The sequence below is a fragment of the Rhineura floridana genome, chromosome 13 (genome assembly GCF_030035675.1).
Source record: "Rhineura floridana isolate rRhiFlo1 chromosome 13, rRhiFlo1.hap2, whole genome shotgun sequence".
Classification (NCBI taxonomy): Eukaryota; Metazoa; Chordata; class Lepidosauria; order Squamata; family Rhineuridae; genus Rhineura; species Rhineura floridana.
This window is the reverse complement of record NC_084492.1, coordinates 14,794,444-14,814,253: the sequence shown is the minus strand read 5'-3', so window position 1 is coordinate 14,814,253 and position 19,810 is coordinate 14,794,444. Positions and strand designations below refer to the sequence as shown.

The 19,810-nt window shown below is 41.5% G+C and overlaps 1 protein-coding gene across 10 annotated transcripts in view; it reads left to right on the top strand.

Annotated features, from left to right (window-relative positions):
* The window catches only part of WWOX (WW domain containing oxidoreductase), a 797,581-nt gene that overhangs the window by 100,458 nt on the left and 677,313 nt on the right, over positions 1 to 19,810 (top strand). Inside the window, exon 6 of one of the 10 annotated variants that reach the window (XM_061594682.1) lies at positions 10,040 to 10,177. The exons of the other annotated variants lie outside the window; for them this stretch is intronic. Coding sequence (XP_061450666.1) covers positions 10,040 to 10,114 — 75 coding nt within the window. The 3' untranslated portion in view covers positions 10,115 to 10,177. Of the gene's footprint in view, positions 1 to 10,039; positions 10,178 to 19,810 lie in introns of those variants that run through there. 10 annotated transcript variants of the gene reach the window in all.

Genomic DNA, 19,810 nt, shown 5'->3' with positions numbered 1-19,810 from the left:
TAGTATACCACGCTGATGTTTTATGAAATGAAAGTATATAAATACTTTTATAAATAAATAAAATAAGCCTGAAGCTACAATCCTGCAAAGGCAAAACTAAATAATAACTTTGAATATATAATTTGGTGCAGCCCTTGTTGTGTATACTTTTTTGATTTAATTTACAATGGTTCCAAATGATGTAAGTTTCTTAGAGATGTGTACTTTTTTTGTACTTATTGTTTATTTATGATTTGATTTATATCCCACCCTTCCTCCCATCAGGAGCCCATTTTATTCATTTTTATCCATCCAGAGTCCAGAAGCCATGGGACTAGTTCCTATGAGCCCATGGAAGCCTTAGACTTGCTTCCTAAACCACATAAAAAACTGCTTTTGGAATGGGAGTTTAAAAAACAGTTAATAATGTAGCAATAATGAGCCTACTGTCCTTAAGACAAAAATCTATTCCTGGTGCATGCATGCATGCATGCACCCCCAACGTTCTTTGTTCCAAAAGTCTAATTTAGTTGTGGAGACAGAGCTTTTTTGTTTTATTGTTGCAGAGTTAAGAGTCAGAACCTTTTCCCAATTTACTGTAAATAATCTGGAGAACTACCAGTAGATGATCTGAATCTATCCTGACCACCCTATTCTGTAGCTATCTGCTTTCTCACTAGGGTTAGAGGTTCATGCATCAGGAGCTTGGGCTTTTTCATGGCTTGAGAAATTGAATTTTTCCAACTTGGAAATGCGGCTGACCAGTAATTTTTAAACCATACTTGGATTGTGTACTACAGTTCTGGTCTGCTTGCTCTGTGCAGGGTGCCAAATTTTCTTACCCCGTGGCCATCATGTGGGAGGCTGTTTGAAAGGCTTTTAAATTTGTTACATGTTTATTCCACTCTTCCTCCAGTGAGCACAGGGTGGCATGCAAGGCTCTTTTTTCCTTCTGCCACCCTGTGAGCTGCATGACTAAGCAAGCATTTGATTGGAAGAAAAAGTGAGGGGCATAGAATGGCCTGGAACAGCAGGTGGCCACACGGAAGAGTGTAAGAGAAGGTGAAGAGTTCTTAGATAGAATGCTGAAACAAACAACAACAGCAAAGAGAAATGCAGGAGGTGGAAAAACAGCAGCATGTTGCAGCAGAAGAGGAGACTGTTGCAGAGAGCAGCAATGAAGTGGAGGAAACTCCATGTAAAAGAGTGACAGTTAGGAGCAGAAGAGCTACACAACACCCTTCACGGTTGGAACTACGAAACCACTTGCAGGCACTTGAGGATGAGACTTGAGGACAGACTGCAGGGGAAGAATTACAAGAGACCCCACATGATAGCGAGCAAGAGGCTGAAGCTCAGTCAAGCAGAGGCAATGAAACCATGCCCCACAACAAGTAGTAGTGATGGGAGACTCCCTACTGCGTGGGATTGAAACATAAGTATGCCAAGAAGATCCATGGACTCGCCAGGTGTGCTGCCTCCCTGGAGGATGGAGTAGAGATGTGACAGAAGGGTTGCCATCACTCATAAAGCCTGCTGACAGATACCCCCTTCTCACCCATGTGGCAACAAATGATACTGCCAAGCGGAGCTACAAAGAAATCATGTCAGACTTTGAAGCTCTAGGAAGGAAGCTCAAGGGCTTGGGGGCCCGGATAGTTTTCTTGTCCGTCCTTCTGGTACTTTGGAGTGGAAAGAGAAAGAAAATACTCTGGGTGAATGACTGGCTACAAAGATGGTGCTGATGTGAGATACTGGGATTCTGGGACCACAGGCTACACTTCCTGGTAGATGGACTGCTGGCAAGTGATGGGTTGCACCTCACAAGGACTGGAAAGAATGTGTTTGGCCACAGCATGGAGAAATTCATAAGGGGAAGGGAGATGTAAACTTGACGGTAACAACTAACAAAGGATTGTGCACAGTAAGAGGAACTGAGGGAACGGCTCTAATGGGACACAGTAATAGTCTTCATAAAAATGTAGGAAGGAAGCCAGGCTGTAAATCTCATGTTCTTCGATATCTGTATACTTAATACCCAGGGTATGGGAAACAAAAGGATGGACTAGAACTCTTAATACAGGAGAGTAAATACAACTTGAGAGGTATAACTGAAACTTGGTGGAATGAGTTCCATGACTGGAATACGTCAATTCACGGATGTAACTTGTTTAAAAAGAACAGAAAGAATAGAAAGGGAGGTGGAGTCACACTATATATTAAAAATATATATCCCTGCACAGAAATACAGGAGGATGAGCTTGGGAGCTCCATCGAGAGTATCTGGATTAAAATTAATGGGGCAAGGGATAAAAGGAATATGATAGTTGGAGTCTGCTACCAACCATCCAATCAGGGAGAAAATGAGGATGAAACTTTTGCAAAGCAAATTTCCAGTGTGTCGAGGAGGCATGATGTGGTAGTAATGGGAGACTTCAATTACCCTGATATCTGTTGGGAGACAAATTCTGCGAAGCACGGCCCCTCCAAAAAAATCCTGATTTGCGTTGGAGATAACTTTCTCCTGCAGAAAGTGGAGGAAGCAACTAGAGGATCAGTTATCCTTGAATTGATTATAACCAATAGAGATGACATGGTGGATGAAGTGGCAGTTACAGGAACTCTGGGGTGAAGTGACCATGCCATACTTGAGCTGTTGATTTCAAAGGAAGCAAAAGCTGAGAGTTAGCCATACTCGTATCTGGGACTTCAGGAAAGCTGATTTTAAAAACTCAGAACAATGGTACGTAAGGTTCTGTGGCAAGCAACCCTAATAAGAAAAGGAGTCGAAGGTAGGTGGAAGTTTCTAAATGGGGAAATTCTAAAGGCACAATGGCAAACAATTCCATCAAGGAAAAGGGAAGAAGATAGCAGAAGAAGCCAATGTGGCTTCACAGAAAGCTTAGACATGACCTGAAAACAAAAAAGAACACATACAGAAAGTGGAAGGAAGGCCAGGCCACAAAGGAAAAATACAGACAGGTAGCATGGAATTGCAGGAATTTCGTTAAGAAGGCTGAAGCTGAGAATGAGCTGAGGTTAGCGAGAGATGCCAAAAGCAAAGAAAACCCCTTTCTTTAGGTGCACCCGTAGTAAGACAGGGAAAAGAAATGGTGGAACAGCTACTCAGTGAGGATGGCAGAAAGATAACAGATGACAAAAAAAAGGCAGAGGTGCTCAATTCCTACTTTGGCTCAGTCTTCTCCCAAAAAAGGGTCTGTGACCCTCCGGGGACACGTGAAGTCGAACGGACAGGATTGCAGCTTGAGATCGACAGATAAATGCTAAAGGAATAGCTAATCACTGTGAACAAGTTAAAATTTCCAGGACCCGATGAATTGCATCCTAGAGTATTGAAGGAACTGGCTGAAGAACTCTTGGAACCACTGTCTATTATGTTTGTGAAATCGTGGAGGATGGCTAAAGTGCTGGATGACTGGAAGATGGCTAATGTTGTCCCTATCTTCAAAAAGGGCAAAAAGGAGGAACCTGGGAACTATAGACTGACATAGATCCCTAAGAAAATTCTGGAGCAGGTTATAAAGCAGTCAGTCTGTAGCTGATATAGAACAGTGGGGAGGAAAGCCTGGCTGGGCATCCGGAGTCTGTGAGTTCAAATCCCCACTCGTGTCTCCTGGGTGTCAAGGGCCAGCTAAAGATCACCCCCACAGTGGCTCAGGGGTTACGTGCCCTGCCACCTGTGCAGCCATGGGCAAGCTGCATAGTCCCAAGGAGCCCACTTGCCCCCAGCTGGCAGTTGCGGACAAGAAAGGGACTGACTTGTGCAGCTGTGGCAAGCTGAGCAGGCTCTAGCCAGCTGGAGAGGACTAGCCTCAGAGGGAGGCAATAGTAACCCCCCTCTGAATACTGCTTACCATGAAATCCCTATTCATAGGGTCGCCATAAGTCAGGATCGACTTGAAGGCAGCCCATTTCCATTTCATTTTTCTGTAAGCACCTTGAAAACAATGCAGTGATTACTAGAAGCCAGCATGGATTTATCAAGAACAAATCCTGCCAGACTAATCTTATCTCATTTTTTGATCGGGTAACCTCCCTGGTAGACTGTGGGAATGCTGTGGACATAATATATCTTGACTTCAGCAAAGCTTTTGACAAAGTGCCCCGTTAGTTCTGATTAGCAAGCTAGCGAAATGTGGACTGGATGGAACAACTATCAGGTGGATTTACAGTTGACTACAGAATCATACTCAAAGAGTGGCTATCAATGGTTCCTTCTCAAAGTGGGAGGAGGTAATGGGTGGGGTATTGCAGAGCTTAGTCCTGGGTCCAGTGCTCTTCAACATTATTATTAATGACTTGAATGAGGAGGTGCAGGGAATGCTTATCAGATTTGCAGATGATACAAAATTGCGAGGGATAGCTAATACCTTGGAAGACAGAACTTGAATTGAAACTGATCATGATAGGCTGGAGCATTGGGCTGAAAACAACAGAATGAAATTTAACAGGGATAACTGCAAAGTTCTACACTTAGGAAAAAGAAACCAAATGCACAGTTATAAGATGGGGGATACTTGGCTCAGCAATACTACATGTGAGAAGGATCTTGGAATTGTTGTTGATCACAAGCTGAATATGAGCCAACAGTGTGATGTGTCTACAAAAAAGGCAAATGCTGTTTTAGACTTTGTTAACAGAAGTATAGTTTTCAAATTGTGTGAAGTATTTGTTCCCCTCTGTTCGGCACTGGTTAGGCCTCATCTTGTATACTGCATTCAGTTCTGGACACTACACTTTAAGAAAAATGCAGGCAAACTGGAACGGGTTCAGAGGAGGGCAACAAGGATGATCAGGGGACTAGAAATAAAGCCCTATGAGGAGAAACTGAAAGAACTGGGCATGTTTAGCATTGAGAAGAGAAAACTGAGAGGAGATATGATAGCGCTGTTCAAGTACTTGAAAAGTTGGCATTCAGAGGAGGGCCAGGATCGCTTTTTTATTGCCCCAGAGTGCAGGACACTTAATAATGAGCTCACTGGAACCAATTACCTAGGAAGGTGGTGGACTCTCCAACACTGGAGGCATTCAAGAGACAGCCACCTGTCAAGTATGCTTTAATTTGTATTCCTGCATTGAGCAGGGGATTGGACGTGATGGCCTTATAGGCCCCTTGCAACTCTATGATTCTTTGATTCTATGGTTTGAACTTGGGTCACAACACTCGAATGCAGCATTTTTTGACTTTGGTTCCCAGATGTTGTTGAATTTCAGCTCCTCATAATCCCCAGCCAGCATAGCCAATGGTCAGGAACAATGGTATTCCAGCAACCTCTGGGACCCAAGATTGAAAGGGTTACACCACAAAGAAATTCTGAATATTAAATAGTATAGTAATACCTGAAATAAATAAAGTCTACTTTAACCACCACACCACCACGATTAAACTCCTCCTGAAGTTCAGTGCAGCTATACTAGATCCTAAGCAAGCAAAAGAATTAACGTGTAGGATGACAAGCAAGGGAACAGCTGGGGCTGGGTAGAGCCAAGCTTGTCTTCACTGGAGTGTTGTGAGGGGTCATTCGGGCCTGATTTTTTACATTCAAGGCAACACCTTCAGCATTTTCTGCTATTATTTTTGGTGTGATCTCATGGACCACATGCAAATAGAGCACAGACATAGCACAAGAATAGTACTTAGTATCTTAAGTGTATGTTTCATGGTTTTAATGTCGCGAATAGTATAATTCTATTTTAATTGTATATTTTTGTATGGTTTTTTTACCTATGTGTAGTTTTTATTTGTAAGCCGCCCTGAGTTCCAGTTTTGGAAAAAGGGCGGGGTAAAAATGAAGATTCATTCATTCATTCAAGAATAATTGCACTAGAGGTGAATAGCTCCATATGGTGTAGGATGAATTGTGCCATCAAACCAGCAAGCTTTGTATCCTGCCTGCCTGCTTGCACTGAAAATTGTGTAGGGATATTCCTTAATGCACAGAGAATTTCTTAATAACTAAGCTCGCATCTCTACCCTTGTTAATTAGGAACTGCCATTTGTAATTATCTTGCTGTAGTTGCTGCCGCACTGAGCTGTGGAATGATTGCAAGATAACTTTTGTTTCACTTGCTGCATCCTTTTAAAGCAAAACTTCTCCTTAGATTATACAGTCCATGTAACTCTATTGTGGAAGGCTGCTATATTCTAGGAGCATATAATTCATGGAATTCTCTTGATGTAAATGAAATAACTATTTTGGAAGCACTTGACATACGAATTCCTAAATTTTTATCAGTCCTCCATTTATCCTAGGAATACTGCTTTGCACCAGGTCAGAGTATTTATCCATCCAGCCCAGTACTGTCTACTCTGACAGCTGCTCTCTAGAGTATCAAGCATCAACTTTCCAATCAACTGTTACTTGATCTTTTTAAGTGGAGATGCTAGGATTGAATCTAAGACTTTATCCATGCGAAGTATGTTCTCTGCCACCGAGCTATGGTCTCTCTTACATAGTCATTGTGCAGGATGTAAAGAAATATGGTGTCAGAGGGGATTTCTCCCAAAGCAAATACTAGTTCCAGAAAAGAGAATTCCCTCAGGGTCATAGCAGGGGAGGAAAGGGTTACATTTCCTGTTCATGCCTGCTCTGATCCCATTAATTCTTTCTCTCTGTCTCACTCACTCACTCACACACACACACACACACACACACTCACTCACTCACTCACTCACTCACACATACACTGTCACACACAAACACAAACTTGATGCTATTTACAGTTTTTAAAAAACCTGCAGGTGTAATGCAAAGTGGCATTTAATGGCACCTATCACACAGCTGGTATAGCACAGTGGGGAGGACAGCCTGGCTGGGATTCCAGAGTCTGTGAGTTCAAATCCCTGCTCGTGTCTCCTGGGTGTCAAGGGCCAGCTAAAGATCACCTCACAGTGAGTGGCTCAGGGGTTACGTGCCCTGCCACCTGTTCAGCCGTGGGCAAGCTTCATAGTCCCAAGGATCTCAGTTGCCCCCCAGCCGGCAGTTGCAGACAAGGAAGGGGCTGGCTTGTGCAGCTGTGGCAAGCTGAGCAGGCCCTAGGCAGCTGGGGAGAACTAGCCTCAGAGGGAAGCAATGGTAACCCCCCTCTGAATACCGCTTACCATGAAAACCCTATTCATAGGGTAGTCATAAGTCGGGATCGACTTGAAGGCAGTCCATGTCCATTTCCATAAGGTTGTATCCAACTAAGTTCTACTCAGAGTAGACCATTGAAATTAATGGACCTAAGTTATACATGGCCATTAATTTCAATTGGTCTATTTTCAGTAGAACTTTTAGATACATTTCATAGTCCTTACATGGGAGAACCTGCTTTGTTAATTTTGATGTATTTTTCTGTCACCACCCTGAGTTGGTTGGCTTTTGTTAAGTATATTATTGGATAAGGCTGCAATCTTTTACCATCTTACCCTACTGAACTTCCTCCTGAGTGAGCATGTATAGGTTTGTGCTCTTAGGTTTTGTTAGTTTTGGTTGATACTAGGTTTCTGAACTACTGATTTAGATGTATTAGTTGGTTTGTCATTCTGAGTTTGGTATGGTATTGTACTTCTTATTAATTGAATAGATATGTATTTTATAGTGTTTATGGTGATTGAGATTTTGATATTTTTGCATTGATTGTGTGATACTTACTGTCAGCTGCTTTGTGCTTCCTTGCAGAATGAGAAGTGGGTACAAATACTAGAGAAGTGAAGAAGAGAAAATTAATGAAATGTTATTTTATCTGCTTGTTCTATCAATATTTGTCTTTTATCTGGCGTTATAAGAAAAGTGAAGATAGGTACATTTTCACACAATAACATGCGGTTTAAACTTCACACCAAGTGTATCCCTAGAAATTGCTGATTTCTTCCATTCTGGGTAGAAAGCAGAAATGCAACTCCACCACTTGATGCTAAGATGATGTCTTTCCATTATGCCTGAAAAGAAATTAAAAGCATACACAAAGACATATTTCAAATGTTAAATGTGATCTCTTCTGCTGAGTATTTACATCACAAATGGGCCTAATTACTCTTGATTGTTGAAATGTCAAGCATAATTAAGACACTACTGTGTTGTAAAATGGTCTGAATAACATTTCTTGAAAACTTTTTCCTTGGCATTATAAAATAAAACCACAAGAAAGCACTGGTGTCTGTGTGGGAAGACAGACTCTTCAGAAGTGACAAATGTATTTTGATGATAAACAGCAGTATGATATGACAACGTTCTTTTTCCTTATTGCTCTTTTAACGCCTTGAGATTCAGTCATTTAGTTGTTAGTTACTGATTTACAGGTGTGTGTCATGAAGATGTGTCAACTTTTGAAGTGACTTTGATTTTCAGATAAAAAATGTAAATGTACTGCCTTCAAGTTGATTCCGACTTATAGCGACCCTATGAATAGGGTTTTCATGAGGCTGAGAGGTAGTGACTGGCCCAAGGTCACCCAGTAAGTTTCAAGGCTATGTGGGGATTCGAACTGTGGTCTCTCAGGTCATAGTCCAACACCTTAACCACTCCGCCACACTGGGTCTCTGATTTTCAGATAGGATAGCTTTATTTAAAATTGATTAGCAGCCAGTCACAAAAGCTTGCCAAATTACTAATGGAAGCCATTTGAATTGGTTCTCCAATATAATTTAACACTGTTTGGCTGCTATGAGTTTAAACAGGGAAGAGTAGCAACTTGCAGTCAGTAAAATTAATTATTCGTTCCATAAATATTTTTTCCTTGGTTCCCATCATCTTTTCCTTCCCTTCTCAAAACACCTGACGTGCGTCTACAATAAATGTTAGGTTCAGTTAGAGGTGCTTCAAAAAGCTAATTTGAAAAATGTCGCATTATTAGTTCCTGCTTGTGTGTGTCAAAAGGTTTTGTATCTACGCTTCAGTTTATCCACTGCCTGATAAGTATTTTTTGTGGAGTGTGCATTTAACACTAAATTACAAATTGGATTCTGCTGTTAATGAAGGGCCCTATTCAGCAGAAATTAGCTGCAGTTTTGCACAGAAGGTCACAAATTGTACTCGCACACCCAGCTAAGTAATGCTGTAAGGGAACTCCTCCTGTCTGTCAACCATTTTTTTAAAAAAATTTTTTTTAGCAGTTATCTGCATCGACTTCCCAACAAATGATTACTTGTAGAAGTTTTCTTGCAGTAACTTTCTGCTCATCTTGCAGAACTCTGATGGTGTAATCTTATACATACTCAGAAGTAAACTGCGCTGAGTTCAGTGGGACTTATTCTCCAATTAGTGTGGACAGGATTGCAGCCTAAGTAAAGGATATCTCCCAACTGTAATGAATTGGAGCTATGTAGCGAGGGAGATTTTGTTTCAAAATGAAATTCTGCTGAACGGATGAAGCAGGAGGATGTCTTTAACACTGTGTGACTAGAAGTTTGCAGAGCTGTCTTATATGTTGATATTTTAATACAGCAGTTGGCTAACACAGATAAGCTGTAGGGAAGTCCTCCTGGCTTGCTTTAGTTGCCAACAGAAAAGGGATTCAAGGTGGGCACAGGGTTGATGATTCGATTTTGTACAAAGTGTACAGGTCCCTTATTCCTGACTTACAGCTGCTTCCAAGTGTGGCTGAGTCCAAGGCAATTTATGAAAGCAGTCAGTGGTGACTTGCATTCAAGTTAATAATTTGTCAGTGTATGAAAAAGGACTAGATGTTTAATGATCTCGAACCACCTATCTTCTGTTGTAAGAAAATGTTACCGATTAGCATTGCCAATACATAGCGAATGCTGGATTGATTAGAGCAGTGTTTCCAAAACTTTTTTATTTTTTTTGTTGCTGGACTACAACTCCCATCAGCCCCAGCCGGCATGGCCAATGGTCAGGAATTATGGGAACTGTAGTCCAGCAACAAAAAAATAAAAAAGTTTGGGAAACACTGGTTAGAGAATTGCAACGGAGTTTGCTCACTAAGAGCCATGGCAGGCCTAATAAGCTCATGATGCATTCCCTTTAAGGATGGGCAGGGTCTTACTCTTGACTTGCATATAGATCCTAAAAAGTATGCTTTTCTTTTGCTGAAGTTCCTAACAGTTGTTCTGGCAGAGGTAAGTTTGAAGATGAGAAGGCTAAATGTCATGATAAGGAGGGCAGAATGAGAAACACACCTGTCTTGGGAAAGACCCTCCCCACCACTGAAGACAGATGTTACGCTGATCCCCAAAGATGGAAAATTCACATATAAGTATTGAATACATTGCATTAAATTGCTTTATGATAATAAGAATGGACTCCCATCTCCCTCTATGAGTTTCAAGACCAATCATATGTAGGAACTAACTCATTTATCACTGTGCTGCTTTACCTATGAATGGGAAGGTGCAGTCTTCTGTATTGGTTCTTTGCACGAGCGCTGTTGAGGTTAAGTATGGGCATGGTATACTGCTTTCATATAGTGTGGTGAAGTTTTCCTGATAAGGAGCATGATGTCATAACTGAGTACATATGTAAGTTCAGTCCTCTAGCTTATAACATTCTGCTGTGTCTCTTAATGTTTTACAATTGACCTCTCACAATTTTAAAGAAAACAGGGAAAAGTGAAGTCAGTGGAAGAGCACAGCAATAGCAAAGGGTTAATTCATCTTGTGTAGAAGGCGGGGCCAAAACTGAAACAACTTTCTACCCTTCTGGGAGAGGAGTGAACCTTCCAGTTCTTAATTTGATCACTGCACTCTGCAGGTGAAGGCCTCCTGGAGATACAATCTTATCAGAAGGTCCATTCCACACAACATAGAAAATGGACCTTTAGGGTAGTGGCACCTACCCTTTGGAACTCCCTCCCCTTAAATATTAGACAGGTGCCATCTCTGCTACCTTTTTGGCGCTGCTGAAGGCGTCCCTCTTTCAACAAGCCTTTTAAGTAGAGAGCTTATCCCAGTCTGCATCTGTGTTGGAATTGCTTTTAGTGATTTTATTCTCCTACTGGGAGAAAGGGTGGTATATAAATAAAATAAAAATAATAATTTTATCACATAACATTTACTGAAACCAACAAACAAAATCTCTCTGACAACCATGGAATGCCACAAAACATAGAAGCAACCTAGAGGCACAGGAAGGAATGGTTCCAATAAGGTCTCTACCAGGGATTAGCTGCTATCACATCAACACCTTTGTATTCTCTGGTACAGCCTTTGGTCAAAGTGTCCTCTACAAGTTATGTCTACCACAGACAGAGTATAGTCACCCACCTGGGGGTGGGGGGTGAGCTCTTTCCTACATCTCAAAAATAAACACTACCCCTCATCGTCTGCTTTCTACAGAAGAGGAACTAACCCTTTGTGTGCTCCATTACTGGATGTCCAACTTTCTGTTTTCTGGGGGTGGACCAGATGTATTGGACCCATGCCCCCAGTTAGGAAGCAAACCCCAAATGCTTGCCTCTTATTATGCTAAAGTCATCAATTATCCTGTTTGTTTGTTTTAAAAAAAGATTCTTCTGTTGCAGAAAACCCAAACAAAATTCATCTCAGATCTTTTGGGTACAAGCAGCACAGAAGGCATGAACTGATGCATAACTAAGGGCCAGATGAAGAGCAAAAACTGCAGTCCTAGATATCAAATCATTTTGTTTGTATAAAAGACTTTTGGTTTTTGTTTTGTGAAAAAATGCAAGTATATTCCAGCTTTCTTGTTAAAAACATATTGCATTTTCTGTTTCACACAGAAGGCTTGATCTGGGGAAAACAAGTCTTGAGTTGGTAATTCTGTTATAAAGTTGTTTCTTGCAGGATTAGGTCCTGTTGATTGAGCTGATGAGAAATGCAAGTAAGCAAAGCTTGGAGGAAACCCCCTCACATAAATTGGCTAGAAGCATGTCAGACAAAAGAAGGTCTCCTTCATTGATCCTGAATGTGAGCCAAAGGAATTAGATACATGCTATCCTAAAGTAGCTGAGCTAGGTGATATTTCTTCTGGCAAAAGAACTCCAAAGCTATGTAAAACCGCAAATGTGTGGTGACATTGGATGTCCCCTGATACGTGCCAAGGGAAGACCTTGGGAGAATCTTATGAAATAGCAGCTACAGAACTGAAAAATGCTTGGCTGTGTCCAGCAATTCCACCCCCACCCCCCGCACCAGCTAATTCAGTACATTTTTAGCATTTATCTCATATTCTCTCTAAATGGATGTGGTTACAGAAAATATTTTTAAAGTAGTATCTTTAAGTGGCCAGAAAATTAGTACAAATTAGGTACTCCACACCCATGCCCTAGAACTCCCTTTCCACGGAAGTCTACTTCATCACTTCCGCCATGGTCTTCTACTGCAGTAGCAAAGACCTACATATACTACTTTGATTTTCATGAAAGTATGTAACAAATAATAAATGCAATCGCACACAGGGCTGTGGAGTCATAGTCGTGGAGTCGGAGTCAGAGTCAGGAGCAATTTTGGGTGGAGTCGGAGTCGGTAGAAATGTACCCCAGGGATTGGGCTCGTGGTACTTGTAGTTCAAAAAAGTAATTTTTCCAAGCTCTGGATACACGTGGTGGTGATAAAATGCCTTGTGCTACCATTTTACTACAGTAAATTTGTTATTACTAGTTAATATACATTTGCCATTTATGAAGGAGTCGGAGTTGGACAGTAGAAAAATAGAGGAGTCGGAGTCGAAGGTCTGGTGTACCGACTCCACAGCCCTGATTGCACAGTAAGGGTACCAAGAAGGAGCAACTAGTGCCAAAGAGGGACTCCGTGTTTCACGTGATCTTGCATAATATACAGAAGGAATGCGGAGTAGTACCCATCACCACATCTCAAAAGATGGGAAGGTTTAGAAGGACTTTAAAGTGCTCTGGCATGGCTTATAATGGGGCTGTCATTTGAGTGAATTTTAGCTAGCCCACCCTGTGTGTGTGTGTGTAAAATTTATTGGTTGCTTGTAGGGTTTGCACCTGGAAAGGTGGATATATTATATGCAGTGGAGATCTTTGATTTTATTCCTTTTCTGAACCTGGAGGAGAAGCAGGATCATTATGTCTGCAAGTGTCCATGTGAACAACTGTGCATAGAAGCTTCTCTCCATACAATCAGTTATTCCTCACATTCAACTAATATCTGAATAGGGTGTTTGATACCAAGTGATGATTGCTAGAATCTTATTCAGAAGTCTTACAAGAGTCAATCATAGAGTCACAATTCAACAGTTACATTGGGGCTTGCAACAAAATGTTGTTAATATGGAGTACATGTTAGTGTGGAGTGTTCCTTTGAGATTTCCAGCCAGCCATGCACTTTTCTAGAATCCTTCATTCTATCTCCCCCGAGTTTTCCATTCCTTGCTCCTCCCATGCCCATATTCAGTTAGCATTCCATGTATAGTGAGCATGCTGAGTTCCCCTTGGGCTTTAACTGGATTCTCTCCCCCATCCCAATTTAGGTTTTATTGAAAAATCGTTTTCTACTTTTGCAGACCTTGGGGTTCTCCCATGTGGGCTGAAACACTCTAACATGTAGGTGTGTGGTGCTGTTTTGGCTATATAAAAACCAACACTTGGAAAATGAGTTGGCTATAATATAGCTGAATTAGCAGAGCAGATGTGAACAGAATCAATTGGAGATGGTGCTATTGACTGTCATTATCAGAACAGACTTGGGCTTTATGAGAGAAAATATTAGACTGAAGGTGCTAAAGTGATTGAGAGGGATAAATTGTTGTGGAAGAAAGTAATTGTGCTTGAACATGCATGCCTTGTTTTCTTTTTGTTTGCATAGCATTTTGTGATCTCATGTGGATTATGGATGTCAATCACATAGGATAATGGCTAAGCTTGCTTTCACAAATGACTAATGCAATATTTATTTATTACTTGTGAATATAATTGATAATAGTACTGTTCTGCTATTTGAATACTCTTTCTCTGTGGTTTTTTTCTGATTGAGTTGCCAAACCTTACTAGAACCTGTGATACTCATTTATTGATCAAAGTTTATTTGTTTAATGTATTTTTAAAAACATGTTTACACTGCTTCTCAGCCAAAAGGGCTCCCAGAATGTCTTACAAAGATTAACAGTAAGAGTCCCTGCACTCAGGTTTACAATCCAAAATACTTCTTGTGAAAAAAGCGGCTAATAAACACTACTGTTGTTGTTGTTAACCCGGCTTTCATCTTAGGATCCCAGGACAGTCACAATTTAAAATACATCATTAAAAATAGTTTTTTAAAAAAATTACAATAACAGGAATAGGGTGGATTCTGAAAATATATCTGAAGTGTCAAAGGCCAGGTTGAAGAGATGCATCTTCAGCATACAATGGAAACTATATCATGAAGATGCCAGTTGCACCCCTGAGGGGAAGAAGTTCTACAACCTAGAAGCTGTCACAGAGAATGCCCTCTCCCAAGTTGCGCCCCCCAAACTTCTGAGGGTGAATGAACACAATGAAAATCTGACAGTGAGGGAGGAAGAAAAAAGCAACCTCAGGCACCAGTTCCTATATCTACAGTGGTATATCAAGGCAGTGCCTGCTTGAAACTGGCTCTTTTGGGGCTATACCCATATCATATTAATATATTTTCTGCTGTGGGAAAAATAACTGTTTCAGGGAAAAGAGAAGGGATTTAAATCAGGAAAGCAGCATTGAGGGTGGTGGTGGGAAAGGATTCAACCTCTCTCCCTCAATGCTGTAGCTCTGGCTGCTTTTAAATACGTAAGGATCATCAATAATAAAAGTGGGATCCTCCTGATAGATCTCCCATGCCACATCCCCTAGTAATGTGTCACATTGGAAATCCAAGATTATATTTATAGTGTGGTATTAATTCTTGTATTGTTGTAATATTTGCTATTTGTTTTTTATTATTATTATGGTTGTATTATTTTGTTTGCAATTGTTTTGCAATTGTTTGCTCTTGTTATAAGTTATTTCAATTATTGTGTTTTTTCTTGGAAGTTGCTTTGAGTTCTACTTTTGAAAAAAAGCGACTAACGAATGCCACAAATAAATAAATAAGATACTTGTATCACCTCCTTTCTCTAATTTTGTTCCTAAAGCAAAGTAAATCTATGAATAAAAGCAGTTCGATTCTGTGAACTTTTGTCGTAGTACATAACCATTCCTAGAGGTTTTATTGTCTCAAAGAAGGAAGCATTAAACAGTTTGCCCAAAGAACCACACACTTAATCTTGAATGCCCAGTAGGATGGCCCCTTGAGAATCACCAAAAAAAAAGAAGACAAGAGGGCACAGATTTGCATAAAATTTGTATATGCTAATTTATACACATAGGTGCAAATTTAGAAATAATAACAGTAGTTTAAATCCAGTGCCATTGTTGGGAAGACTATGACCAGATGGCCTGTGTGCCTGTTTAGTCTGCTATTCAACAACTGTGTTGTTTTTAACTTGTAAACCGCTTTGATGTTTTTAATGAAATAGTGGTATACAATATATTGATAAATAAACTGTTGATGGGTAACTTCAGGGCCCCTGGTCTCCCTTCTTAGGGTTCTTAATCTTTAAATCAGACTTGGACCAGACAACCCTTCAAATAGAGAATGTTTTCAATCAGAAAACTGTCCTCTGTAAATTAGGACATATGGCCACCATAGTAGTCCAGGAAGCTTTAGGCATCAGGCTCTTGAGCTATGGTTCCTCATGCCATCTGGCAAATACTGCTTAAAACAGAGGGCAATTTCTAGAGCTGTTTGTAATACAAAATGATGCTCTGCTGCTCAAAGGGGGTGGGGCGGGGAGTCAAATCTGACAGGACATGCACAAGGCTTTGGGATTGCCTGTCTAACCTGTCCTTTTCCTTCTTCCAATATCTGAAGTAACGACTTTGTTTTTGAAATGTATATTCTATTGGATCTACTGTGGGATTCCATTTTGCAGAGTATAAAGAGGCTCTTGAGTGCACAGAAGGCACTTTCACTCAAGAAAAGTTATCTGTAGCCGGAACCCTCCCTTCAAGATCCCATTGCAGAAAGGGAGTATTTTTTGGGGGGGGGGTGTCGAAGAGGCTGCAGCAGAAAGAAGGAGATGGGAAAGCCCTTGTGCAAGCAAAATTCAGCCAGATCTCAGCCATTGTATCTAAGTTGTTTTAATGTTGCATCTCCTCTTATTTTCTCAAATTTCTTTTTTCCTTTCACACTGATAGGTAAATTTTATTTTACAATTATACTTTGGATTCATGCATGTTTCTAAAATCTGCAGGTGTACATTATATACACTCACACACACACAATATTTACAGTTGTTGAATCACTGAAGAATTTTATATTTCCAGTAACCATATTTTTCCTTGGTGTCTCAGAACTCTCATTAATTTTTCACAGGCTTGTGATGGATAGTTTTTATTTATTCACGTCTGAGATTCTGTTGCTTGAAAAGGGCTCATTTTATAACATTACATATTCATGGCTTGGGATAGATGGGGAAAGGAACTTATTATTAATATGTCACAGTGGGAAAGTTACTCCAGGTTCATTTGAGAACCTTGTTAAATTTGGTGCGGTCAGCAGGCACTGCTGAAATTTTTCAATACATTTTATTGTAGAAGGCAAAAAAGGTCAGCGATTGTTTCCTTGTCTAAACAAAAAGTCTGATAGTTTCTTAATGCATTTTCAGTGTTGTGGCAAGAAGAGGAGGGAGGAGTGTCAGGGGAAGAAAGCTATTTAGTATGACATACGTCGAAGGTTGCCACCTAGCTGTTGTAATGTTGCTACAGATACTATGCAATTAGCAAAACCTTTTCTGCTAGGGAACAGATCAAGCAATAGCTTTGCCCACCTGTTGGAGATTGCCACAGGTACTTTTATGTCCCTCGGACAAGATATGAAAACTTGAGCAAAATCACTGAGAGTTTTTAGGTTTACTTTTATAAAGTTATATTTCCTTTGTAGCTGTGTGTGTGTGTGTGTATGCCTACCAACTTAGAGTATCACTTCAGCATGCCCGTTATGAAGGTCTGTCTGGCCTACAAACATTTGTGCTTTCATATTGTTGCATGCTTTTTGCTCTCCCAGATAGTGAGAAGTTCTAAGACCGGTGCTATCTCTTTAGGATGATCGATGGCGGAAGACTTAAGACAAGCATTTGCTTTTTGACTGGTGGCACCAGTGTTGTGGAATGCACTTCCTTGCTGAAATATAAGAGGCCCCATCTGTATTGGCATTCAACCACCTCTTGAAGAAAACCTCTTTACTCAGACATTCCCTTGATCTCTTGATCTGAGTCTCCTGTTTTAATTGTAGTGTTACGGGAATGGAACATTGGAACACAGGCAGCAGCCTCATATGAAGTCAGACCCACTGGTCCACTAGCTCAGTATTGTCTACACTGACTGGCAGTGGCTCTCCAGGGTTTCAGGCTTGTGTTATTGTATATTGTATATTGTTTAGAATTAAGCTGTATTTAAATTAGATGATAAGAAACATTATGTAAGTATTGTGTCAGAAGCATTGGGTTGTATCTAATGCAGACGTTCTGCTCGTTGAAGAACTTCTGCTTGTGCTACACAATTTCCTCTCCTCTCCCTGTGCACTTCCCCAAATCTGCTCTGGTGGGTTGGGGGGCTCCCCAGAATGGATATGGGGGGGCTGGTGGGAAGAGAGGGAAGAATTGTTCCTTTGCACAAATAGAAGCCCTAACATGAGTGGGACTGTTTTGTTGGATACAACCCATTACTACAAGGCAGAAGATCCACTGCCTCATATCAGATCTATACAGAGAAGCTCTGCACTTCCAAGTTGTATTCAACAAACTTACAGCTGTCTTTTTTTTACTCCTTCAAGCTTCACAACTGTTGCTTCTCTCTCTCTCACTTCTCCTTACATCAGTTCCCTCTGCTCAGCTGTAGGGGTATCACTGTCCACAAGCTCCTATGAGTATCTCATTCAAACACTGAAAATTCCAAATGAGGTCTGTTCAGGCATATGCCTAACAAAGAGATGCTCAGTTGGCTGCATCATATCATATTGGTGGTTCACAAAACTCTTGGTCCTCACTGCGAACTCTAGAAGAAATTGACACAGAAGCTGAGTATTCATTTGCAGTAGAATTTTTCTAATGTGAATTGAGATGCTGTTTGTTGCAAGCTGCTTTTGAGTCTCTCTCTGACAAAGTCAATATAATTCTCAATATCTGGGCAGGTAGAGGTGGACAAGGCATGCACAATGCAGCAATGCAGGAGTGGGCATTTGGTAGGCTGAGGGGTTCATAGGGCCCTTGGCTTAATTTTATGTTGCCAGGGTGAGCCTGGAGGGTGAGTATGGAAAAAAACAAGGGGCAGGAAAGGCCAAAAAAGAAACTGGGCAGCAAGGAAGTGTGTTTGTGTGTGTGGGGGTGCTTACTTTTAGCTCTGGCCCCACTGTAAGCTGGCTCCAGACCCACCCTCTGCTGGGCTGCGGTTGCTAACAGACTATCCTGAGGGCATACAGACCTCACCATAAAAAAGATCCCCCCCCAATAGTCAGGGAACTATAGTCTAGTGGGCATGCTAGTGGGATGCCATTGACAATAGTATCTGTCTATCAGGGTAAAGAGCAGAGGTTTTTTTAATAGTCACATCTGCCCTGTGGAGCTCCCTCTTTAGAGAGATCAGTTTATTCCCAGTGCTACATGACTTCCACTGCTAGCTGAAAACTTTTTTTTCTTTGTCGACCTAGGCTTTTAAATGCCAAAGTTCAAAGTGATGGTTTTGACCTAAAAAGGCCTAAACAGTCTGGGACCAGGATATCTGAAGCCCCCCTTCTACCCTGCAAATCTTCAGATTTACTGATATCATCTCTTGAGGCCCTCTTCTGGATGTCCCCACATTTGGAATTCTGGCTACTAGGGATAGGGCTTCCTTACTCTTGGCATTCCAGGTGTGCAAGATCCTCCCCAAACATGCTATCTCAGCCAGAAATGGGTGAAGAAGTGTTGGCTGCTGATATGGTTCCCAGGGCTGGCAGACTGCCCTAGGCCCTTGTTGTCATGCTCCCCAACACCCCCTCCTGATGCAGGCGGCATGGGATTAAATAGGGCCGCCTGCCCCACCTACCTCCCATGTTGCCGTGTCAGCTCACTAGCATGCTGCACGCGCTTGCCTGCCATTACCCAAGATGGCAGTGAGGGCATCAACCCTTTAGGACACCCCCACCACTATCTTGGGTGATGGCAGGCATGTGCCTGCACCATGCTAGTGTGTTGAAGCAGGAGGTAGATCATTTAAGCCCATGCTGCCTACATGGGGATGTTTCTTGAGAGAGTGGAGCTCCCACTCTGCAATCTGCAGCAGCATTGTGTCGCTGGGCCCACAACTCAATGCTGGCGCAGATTGCAGAGTGGAAGCTCCACTCCCAACTCTAAGGATAGGTTCCCCAGGGACCCTTCTGGGGCACGGGGGTCCTTAACCAGTGCCTGACCTGGCCACTTGCTGACGCTGGGCCTGATAGTTCCTTAGTAGGAATCACTGGCATAGAGAAGAGGGGAACTCCACAGAGCAGGTTAACCTACTACCACGTGATACACATGCTAAGACTATAAAAATACTTAGATAAAGAGGTAAGACTGTGTTTGGTGCTGAAATGATAAAAGTGCTTGTGTCAAGCACACTTCTAAAGAGAGTATTTTCCAAAGGGAGGGGAAGGTCATATAAGGAGTGAAGAAGGCACTTTCTTGTGTAACTGTATAACACTAGTCCCTCTCCCCAAATGTGGTATGTGGAGAAGAGCTTCATCTGAAGATCTTAAGGTACGGGCAAGATGCTATATGGTATCTTTCACCAGCCTGGCACTTTTCAGCTGCTTTTGGATGACAACACCCATCAGGATGAGTTTGTATAAAACAGGATGTTTGAAAAAATA